Source organism: Alligator sinensis, unplaced genomic scaffold, assembly GCF_000455745.1.
Source record: "Alligator sinensis unplaced genomic scaffold, ASM45574v1 scaffold550_1, whole genome shotgun sequence".
NCBI classification, from domain to species: Eukaryota; Metazoa; Chordata; order Crocodylia; family Alligatoridae; genus Alligator; species Alligator sinensis.
In genome coordinates, this window is record NW_005841980.1 from 2655978 (window position 1) to 2665802 (window position 9825).

General features: G+C 48.7%; 1 protein-coding gene across 1 annotated transcript; it reads left to right on the plus strand.

Annotated features, from left to right (window-relative positions):
• Positions 1 to 4096: 4096 nt before the first annotated feature.
• Positions 4097 to 9491, plus strand: RPS14 (ribosomal protein S14). Its single transcript, XM_006021153.3, has 5 exons — positions 4097 to 4200; positions 6412 to 6562; positions 7278 to 7439; positions 8051 to 8127; positions 9378 to 9491. Exons 2-5 carry the CDS (start codon positions 6414 to 6416, stop codon positions 9443 to 9445), a joined length of 456 nt encoding a protein of 151 aa, XP_006021215.1. The 5' UTR covers positions 4097 to 4200; positions 6412 to 6413; the 3' UTR covers positions 9446 to 9491.
• Positions 9492 to 9825: the final 334 nt, after the last annotated feature.

The window sequence follows — 9825 nt, forward strand, 5'->3', positions numbered from 1 at the left end:
ATTAGCACCTCATTAGAAAATGTTCTGAGGAGTTATGTATATTAACGGCTCCACGCACAACCCCATCTGGGCAGAAATTCCCGAAGACCTCCTTCTAGTCCCCCACAGATCCATTTGCACAAGAGCGATATCAAAGTGTTACTCACCTATATCGCAGGGGGGTTAGCTGGCTATTAAGTGCATTACAGACCTATTTAGTTTTAATAGAAATCTCTTTAACGCAACGTAATGCAGACAGTTGGGATCCATTAGTGGGTAGGTCTTGGCTGGAGTTCCCCTCGGATCGGAGAACCAGCCAGGCCTGAAACACCAACCAGTAGATTTGGAGGGGGTTTGGGATTTTTTTTTTAATGAGTCCGGATCACTACGCTATACATTATTGTCTCTGACTATAATGCAGGCATCCTTCTCTCTTCCCAGTTGGAGATCACAGTGGTGATCTTACAGCTCTGCCATCGTGTCTGCGGTCCCCTGGAGAATTATCGATGTCGATATGGATGATGACGGTAGATCGTTGGCCAATAATGGGTCGTAATAACACACCGAGAGGCGCTCCAAGGCAGTGAACCCTGGACCCTCTATTGTAGAGACCCTCCTCCTACCCCTAGAAAACCTTCCACTTCCATCACAAGGAGGTGAAATTAGGGGCATAAACCCAATTATTTTCCATGTGAAGGTTAATCAGTGACATCTGCCTCCAGGTTGGGGCTTGTTCTCTTGTGTAGGGTCTTAGTCTACACAAAAGGACTATTGGGACCACCAGTTTCCCGTCCCCTCCTCTTCTCCCCCTGTTTTTTGCCCCCCACAGTCTTTGCCATGTGAAGGCTTCCATTTCAGGATCCAAACCCGATGGGAGATGACAGTGCCGGTGCGAACGTGAGCATGCTTCATCAGAAAATTGACGGCTGGAAGGGTGCCCTTTAGCAGTAGCCAAGCAATGATTTCTCATCCCAACAGGCCTTCCCACTCTTGTTTCTAAATTGATCCACGGCTGTCAAGCGGTGAGAATTTGAATGGAAGAGACGTGGCAAAATTAAGTGAGATTTAACACGCTTCGCTGAAATACACGGCAAAAGCTTTCCTAACGAGAGAGGGATGCTTTAAAACAACAACAACAACAACAATCTTCCTTAAAATGAATGCAAAACAAGGAGTCTCTGGCCAGCTGAGTGAGAGGTGGTGGGCCAGCTATTTTATCACATTGTAAGCACTTCCCACCGGCACGTCGGAAAGATAAATTAGGTTTCAGATGGTCCCTGAATTAGATTAAATCAAGCCACATATTAAAAATGCCCAGAACTTATTTCAGATCTTTCCTCTGACTTGTCTGCTTCCTGGCCCAGATTCACAGTTGCTCCTTTCCAGCGTTTAGCACAAGAACGGAGGATGGGCTGAGATGCATTTTCCTTCTCTGCTTCCTGAGAAGGACCAGGACTCAGCTTCAGGGTTGTTTCAGTTTAAGCATAAGCTGTTCATGCCCCAACACCCCGCAAAAGGCAGCGCAGAACAGTCTTTGCCCCAACTTTCTCTCTATGTTTTTGCTGCATGTTGGCAGGGAGCTACTGCACCCTCTTTCTGGTTGGAGGGAGCTCTCTTATTTGGAGGGGACTCTGCAAGAGCCACACCAAGGGGAGGCACCGCACAAGATCCAGCTGCAGCATCTCCAAGGTTGGTCCTTTCCAGGCATGGCTAATACCATCAGCCAGGGGAAGGCATCATCTCCTAAATAGCCACAGGTGGCTGGAAGATGATTTTTTTTCCCCCATTATTGCTCTTTTTGTGGCCAAAGCTGTATGAAAATCCGTTCTCAGTGAGTAATCTCGGATTCCAAACTGTGAAACAATCCCACGATTTAGGGACAGCAGCCGGAGAAGACACCACCTCTTCTTCCAGTGTGTTGTTTCCAATTGCTTAGCATCCAATGGGATAATTTAGATGAAGGATTTGGGAGTGAAGGGACAAAAGTCTCCTGTTACTATGTCCGTACGCTGATTGTCCCTTTTTGTTGTGACCTGAGACAACCTCACTCCCCCTACTAGGCATGTACCTTCCCTAGAGTTTATAGGGCCTGGAAGGATTCGAGACCCAGGTGAGCTTTACCTTGGTTTGTCCAGTGAGCAAGTGTTGGGAGCCGATGGCAACCTGTCTGCAATAGGAGGAAGGAGCAAAAGTGTGCTGGAGGCCCTTCTCTAATTAGGGTCTAGGGGAAGACTGCCTGCTGGGAGCAATGAGGGACAGCTTCCTTGAGGAGAAGGCTTTGGGACTGATTGCTTCAGTAGGAAGGAACCCAAATGTGAGGATGGCTGAATTTCCTATATAAAGAGCTCCACTACAACCCCATCGTTAATCCATCTGGACCCGATTGTGTGCAGAATTGAAAAATGGGATGGGATTGTATGCTAGAGAAGAGAGAAATCAAGGCAAAGCCATACTGAGCAATATAAGGGTAAATTGCACGCTGGTCTGGTGACACTCGAGAGACTCACAAGCAGCATCTTCTGCACTACCATGACACCCCTGGCTTTCTCCACCCTGCTCAGGTCCAGCCCCCACTCAAACTCTGGATATCTTTGCAACCCTGCAGTATCTCATAGACATCTTCCATGATTTTGGACACATGCAGTAAGAGATTTCATAAAAGGTCCAGTTTGGTTCATTGTGAAATGGGGTTGATGATTCCCTCTCCTCTTTATACAAACTCAGCCACCCTGACGCTCCCCCCGCTCAGGTCCCCAGCCCTTATGGAAAAATCCTGACAAATATAATAATGATGAAACCAGATGAAAACCCAGGAAGTCACCTGGGTTCAGGAATTTAAAGCTGCAGAACTAGCCGAATTTGCTTGTTTCTGTAGATCTCTGAGCTCTCCCACAGGAGCCTGGGGCAGGCCCAGGCCCCTCTGTTACGCTCTACAGGACCCTTCCAAAAACCTGACCCTGCAAAGGGTGCCTCGTACCCAAAAGCTTGTCAAAATCCCTCCCAGCCATGCCGTTGGTCCGATACAAAGATAAGCAACCCCACAAATTCTGGCCTCTCATCTGTGCCTAGAGCGTCGCCGTACCACATTGCTCCGCCGTGAGGAAAGCTGGCACGTTCGGAGGGCAGCGCTGCCAGGTCTACGATAACCATCGTATTCATAGGCTAATTTCAACCCTTGTACAACGTACAATGTACAATCAATAATAGCAAAAGTGCTCAAAAAGGCACGATAATATTCCAGGCTGCTCGTTGGCGCCGCGTATGCAAAACCCAAACGACTCGGAGAGTCTTAACTAACTTTTGGGTCTGCTGCCAGCACTTTCTTAGGTCAGCTCGCCTCAAAATAAAGAAATGTTTCGACGGTGATGCCCCAGGTCTCACTCACTCATTGACGAGTTATAGTGAGCAATACAAAGACTTCTTTGCACACTTCTTTGCATCCTCTTTCAGCGTACGATCGTTTTTCAGCAAAATGTTGAGCTTCCATGATGATCATTTCATATTTAGGAGGCCTCAGAGATGAGCCTTGCGATGCTAGAGCCTCAGAGAGCGTTTGCACACCGCAAGGGGCTGGTTAGGTACCTTAGAAACCCCCATCCCAGTGCACCTCGCCTGCCCACTGCCTAGGGGCTGGTGGATATAGGATAAAAGCCTACTGCTGCTACCAGTGGAGGAGGGAACCCCATTCCCCCCGGTTCTTAGCTACCCATTTGCATTGCTAAGGGGCTCTGTAAAGCAGAGAGCCAGGCTCTGAGGGGCATTCACTGAGCAAGGGAGAGGGGCTGCCCTGGGCCCATGCCAGCCCCATCCCTGCTGCCTGCAGGCTAGGGAGAGCCCTCCACACACCTAGGGGGCGCTGCGCAGGCGCAAAGGGCACGGCCCGCGGGACCCAACGAGCCAATCCCGAGTCGGCGTTCCGCCATCTTTGTGAGAGGCACCGGGCCGCCGCCATCTTTGGGAGGGGAGCGGCGCGCCGCCACATTGAGGGGCCACATTCATTTCCCCCAAACGGAAAAAAAACCACGATTGATTAACTTCAGTGCCCTCCAGCAGACACGCGCCACCTCTCTGTCGCGCGAATAAAGATTTTGTGACGTGTTTCATTTGACCTAACCTCCCCGCTTCCCTCATGGGATCACTTCCGGGTGAGCGGAAGTGACCTCTGCCCCCGCGACCCCTTCCTCCTCCTTTCCTGCGCTGGTGGCCCGGCGAGACGCGCAGGTAGGCGCCGGGGATCGCAGTATCTGCCTCCATCCGCCCGGCCCGCGCCCCGCAGCGGCCCCTGCGCCTGCCGCCCGGCGCGGAGCTCGGCACTAGGCCGCAGCCCAACCGGGGACTCGAGTAGATGGTAGAGCTGGGAGGGAGCGTGCTGTTGGCACGGGGAAGCCTCTATATATATATCTATATAGAGGGAATATCTATCTATGTGTGTGTGTGTGTGTATATATACACACACATTTTATATACATACACATATATGTGTATAAATAAAGGGAAAGGGCAAAGGGAATAATACGTACAGTGTGTGTATATGTATGGATATGTATATGAAGGGGCAGGGGCTCTGGGGAAGGCAAGAGGGATATGATGGGGCCTGGCCGGTGTGCAGGGAAAACAGGTTGACCCCTTTGTGAAAAAGACGGATTTTCATTTCGACCTGGGAGAAATGATCTCATCCTTGCGCTCCCCTGTGCCCGAGGAAGGGCGCGTGTGCCTGAGAGCAAATAAAGGCATTTTTTTTGCTGCTGTCTAGTTAGTCTAATAAAAGAGATCGCCTCTCCAAGAGCACTGGTGACTCTGAACCCACTGGGGAGTCCCTTGAGTGCAGCGGCGGTGGCTCCTGCAGGTAGCGCGCACACGCTCGGTTGGGTACCGCCCGCGGGTCCTGGAGACGAGCCGGTTCTAGAGCATCAGGTGGAGACTAAAAGAGCCTGCAGGATGCGGAGCCGGAGTCAGCGCCAGGGAAAATGAGGGTGTGAAGGGACCTCGAAGGGAGGTGGCATCTAGTCCACCCCTGCTCCAAGCAGGACCAGCCCCAACTACATCATCCCAGCCAAGGTTTTGTCCAGCCGGGTCTTAAACACCTCCAAGGATGGAGAGCCCCCCACCTCTCTGGGTCACCTGCTCCAGTGCTCTGCTACCCTCCTCTTAAGAAATTAAGAAAAATGTATCTAATCTAAACATCCTCTGCTGCAACTTGAGATTGCGTTAGTTTGTAGTAGTGTCTATCCAAGTTTAAAGGAAGCTGCGTGTATTTCCAACAGGTGTTTGCCTGTGGCAGTGTGTGGCGCTAGTGATGCTCTCAGTGTCAGCAGGACATTAAAAGTGGGTTTGTGTGGGGTGGAGGGAGGGATGTTGTTTCCATAATTGGCTTTTCCAAGAGTGTTGCATAGATGTGCTTTTTTGGTCATCGTGTCCTTGCACACATCACCAGCGAGGGGTTCTGTTAAACTTTAAAACATTTAGCGTTACACCAGGTTTATGCTTAAGGGAAGGGGTGGGCAGAGGGGGCAAGTAACACCTGAAACTTGCATCACACGAGTGGCAGAGATCCGAACATCTGGTTTCCATTCCTTATAGGGCCCTCTAGGGCTAGGCCATGCTTCTTAAAGACATGCAGAGGGCCATCAGAGTATCTTGGTGAGGGTAGGAATAGTTTAATACTCTCTCATTTCTAGTTGCTAAAATGTGTTTTCCCCTGTGTAAGCTGCCATGTAAACATGACCGACTCATAACCAAAGGAGACCACGAGCATTTGAGATGCGCTTCAGCTTGTGGAATAAGTACAGGAAGTCCTGCCACCTTGCCATCCTTTGTCAAAAGCTGAATTGCTTTTGCATGTTCCTGTAGCTGGAGCCTTGGCAGAAGCCTTGGTTCACCCAGGGTAGCAGTAGATCCTCTCTTTTCTTTTAATTTTTGAAAGGAACAAACAGTGTGGCTTGAGGGAGGGTACCCAGATCTCTTTATTTAGAGGATAGGTTATGTGACCAGCTGCTTTGTTTGAATGTTGCTGCTATGGCATCTTTCATGTTTAGAGTTCAAGTTAAAGTTCAAGAGAGGTCAGAAACATTTATCATAATCACTTGCCTATCTAGAGATAAGCTTGGGTTTAATATCCTACATCCTGATGTTCTGAAGGATTCAACTTTGGGTGGTTCAGCCCTCCGATGTCGCTAGAATTCAATGTTCACAGACTTGAAATGTCACACATGTCCACCTCAATGTTATTTATTTATTAACAGTTGAGCTGCCAGCTTATATAACCTTAAAGTGCTGTGTTTTCTCCATAGCAGCATGAATGACCAACAGTCCATAAACGATGGCTGGTCAATTCCAGGAGGGGGGAATGTGATTTTTTAACTCCCGATTCCTGACTGTACCTCTGCATCCTCGTTGCTTCTCCATAACTCTTGCTTTTCTTTTCTTGCTCAGCAATGGCACCTCGCAAGGGTAAGGAGAAGAAGGAAGAGCAGGTCATCAGCTTGGGACCTCAGGTTGCCGAAGGAGAAAATGTTTTTGGTGTCTGCCACATCTTCGCTTCCTTCAATGACACTTTTGTCCACGTGACGGATCTCTCTGGCAAGTGAGTGCTGAGCATTGACTTCAGTGCTGTGGAGGGCTCTCGAGGCACTTTCAACACTGCTATAGCTTGCAAGTCTTAAAAGCTGGAAATGTGCATGTAGAAATGCCTTTGATTCAGGAAATCACTATTTTAGCTTATTTCTATACACAGTTGAATAGGATAACAGTATTGAGCACTTCCATAAGGAATGTTTTTCTTAGGTTAGGAGGAAGCAGGGTTGGTTTCCTCTGCAGCATGGGGCATAGTCTTCCTCCTGCTCCATCCTCTGAGCATGGATTTACAAGCTACTTCCTGTCACTACAGCTTGCAGGGTATTGGCAATGCCCTGCTTTTATCTGTGATATGTTTTAGGCACTTCAGGTATTGTCTTGTTGTGTTCAGGGTGTTGCAGTGGCAGTTTTGGTGTTTTCACCATCATACAGAGCTTTACATCCGCTTAAATAAAGTGTGGGGGAGCTATGCTTGGGCGCAAAGGGAGGAAAGCTTTGTCTTTCAGAAGTGACCTTAGAAAAGAAGGTGCAGTTCTTGCAGTTAAGCAGAGACTGATGTTAGGCCTGGCTGCCTCCAGGCAGTCAAATCTTTTGGTGAATGTACCCAGCAAACAGACTCATGGTTTTGATGCTCCCACTTCTGTCACACCAGAAGGCTGGGGTCTCGCTCCAGGCACTGTTGTTGCCTATGGCCACATGCAAAGAAAGAAGTATTGTCTTTCCAGGGAAACCATCTGTCGAGTGACCGGTGGCATGAAAGTGAAGGCCGACAGAGACGAGTCTTCTCCCTATGCTGCTATGCTAGCAGCCCAGGACGTTGCCCAGAGGTGCAAGGAGCTTGGCATCACTGCCCTTCACATCAAGCTGCGAGCTACCGGTGGAAACAGGTATGTCTGGCGGGCCGTGCCTTGTTGTGCACAGGTGGCGTGCAGCCAGGCAGAGCATGGAACAGGTTCCTGTGGTGACTAAGCACCAGGTTGTTCTCTTCAGGTGGTCTCAACGGAAATGAGGCTTTGCATCTTGTGCACAGTCCAATAGTCTCACTTCCATCACTGCTGCTATTGCCATTTAAAATTGGCAGCTGTTCTTGTATAATAGTGGTGCTGAGCACACCAGGAAGCTCTCCCTGGCGTTCTCTTATTTCATGCTTTGCAGACTTAATGCATGCTCTTTGGGGGGTGGGGCCTGCCTTGTTAGGCGAGTCAGGATGTTTTTGACTGCACATACATCATACATTTTGTTAGAGGACCTGTGTTGATACCCACATGACTAACAGTTGCTTTCAGTTCTGACCTGAAGGAGCCCTGCTTTACATTATGCGTTTTTGTACGTTAAGGCCAAATCTCGTCTGGAAGATTGTTAGCTATGCTTCATTACAGTGTTCTCATTTAGTGGCTAGTGGAGAATCCATTCATAGTGTAGCAAGTTCCTGATATGGGGAAGGCAGCTAAGGTATCATTTGTCCTAACGTGCAGTTTTACCTGTCGGCTCTTTTCAGGACCAAGACTCCTGGACCAGGTGCACAGTCAGCCCTCCGAGCTCTGGCTCGCTCTGGCATGAAGATTGGGCGGATTGGTAAGTGATGTGTGCCCCGTGGAATTTAGATGAATACAGGAAACAAGTAGCTTTTCCTTAACAAGCTTGGTCTCCAAAATGGAACTGCAGGTACATCTACACAATGAGTTGCGTCTGAAATTTGCTTCCTCTTAGTACAACGGAACCCAAGTGTGACCTTTTGGGAGATGTTGCAATACTGCCCAAGTGCCTGTGGCTTTGCTGGAGAGTGTCACTTCTTTTAAACTGATTTGCTGATTTACTTATGGTTTAATCTGTGTAGCCTTAAAACTTGCTGTGCTTACGTGCCAGGAGGGACTCAGGCACTTGCCATTTAAATAAGGCCTATTCTGTAGATAGTGCACGCAGGAGGTATGAACCAAAGGCTGGTAACTGATTGAAAGAGCTCTGTGCTAAATCCTGAGCTATGTAGCAATGTAGTGGTGACTCTTCGCTTTAGAGAGCCCTTAACCAATGGAAATTGGTAGCTAAGAATCCTTGTTAGGCCTGATTTTTAACAAGCTGCCTTGTAAGCCAGGGACTTCAGTGGCTGTAGATAAACTCACTGGGAGTCATTGGAAGGACAGTCCCCAAAGCTGTTGCAGAAACAGTCACAGGCCTGTGGTTGGATGGGTATTGAACCAGGAAGGGACTGTTTGTTTCACACCCAGCTTTGTGTCGGCTCAGAGAAGCCTGAGGAGGAAGTGGCATACAGCCCTAGAGGAGCTTGCCTTGTGAGCAGTGGTTGTATTGCTGCCTTGGAAGCTGTGGTCTGCAGTCTTTTGCCTCATTGCTTTCTTTCCCCACCCACTTCAGTGGGGATTTTCCATATTTTAAGATGCTGACGCCTGTAGCTTTCGGCTACGCCATCACCAATGAGCACATGGATTGTTCTGCTTCTGCAGCTCTCCTGTGCTACCCACAGAAAAAGTGGGGTGGGGTGGACTGTCGAGCTTCATACAAGGAGATGTATTTCATTGGACAGAAGAGGCAGGGGGCTGTTGAAAGTGGTGTTAGGCCTAAAAATGCCCTTGCAGCATGATGAGATTGTAAGAAGTCCTTTATTTTCTAACCCCCTTGTCACTAATATTAGTAGCTTGCCCTGTTGCAAGATCTAGCATAGGAAGCGGTAGCTGCAATTCACTGTTGAGGACTGGCTTGTCTACAGAGTGTGCAGAGAGTGATTCATATGCCCTAGGGTTAGCTGGAGAGTTCTGGGTGGAAACAATCTGGAGTCCTGAATGGTAATATGCCTGTTTCTCTCTCCGCAGAGGATGTCACCCCTATCCCCTCTGACAGCACTCGCAGAAAGGGTGGTCGCCGTGGTCGTCGTCTCTGAACAGTGGCTGTGTTTTTTCTATCGTCATTAAAGCTGTCTTACAAACCTCTGGTTTCATCTTTGTGGCTTCTAAACACTAGTTATGCTCCCTGATTTTGCAGTTCTCTTGTGAGTGCTTTGGTTGTGGTTGGAAAGCCTGGAGACCATAATGCTTCTCCGTTTCCTGGAATCCTGATCTTTGTACACACAAATGACTTGTTCTCTGAAGCTAGGCCTTTGGTCTGTCGATGTCTCCTGTTACTTTGAGTTAAGTCGCAGTTCAAAAACACTCCAAAATTACGGCTCCCCTCGTAATTTGGGTGCTTGTTTTCACGTAGAAGTCAGGTTTCTTAGAAATGCTTCACAATCCTAGCAGTGCTGTACTCCCATGCTGAACTGTT

Excerpts from the sequence above, each read along its gene's own strand:
- RPS14 (XM_006021153.3), top strand. The coding sequence starts at position 6,414 with ATGGCACCTCGCAAGGGTAAGGAGAAGAAGGAAGAGCAGGTCATCAGC. Across the intron at positions 6,563-7,277 it reads GTGACGGATCTCTCTGGCAA|GGAAACCATCTGTCGAGTGA; the intron begins GTGAGTGCTGAG and ends TTGTCTTTCCAG. Across the intron at positions 7,440-8,050 it reads CGAGCTACCGGTGGAAACAG|GACCAAGACTCCTGGACCAG; the intron begins GTATGTCTGGCG and ends GGCTCTTTTCAG.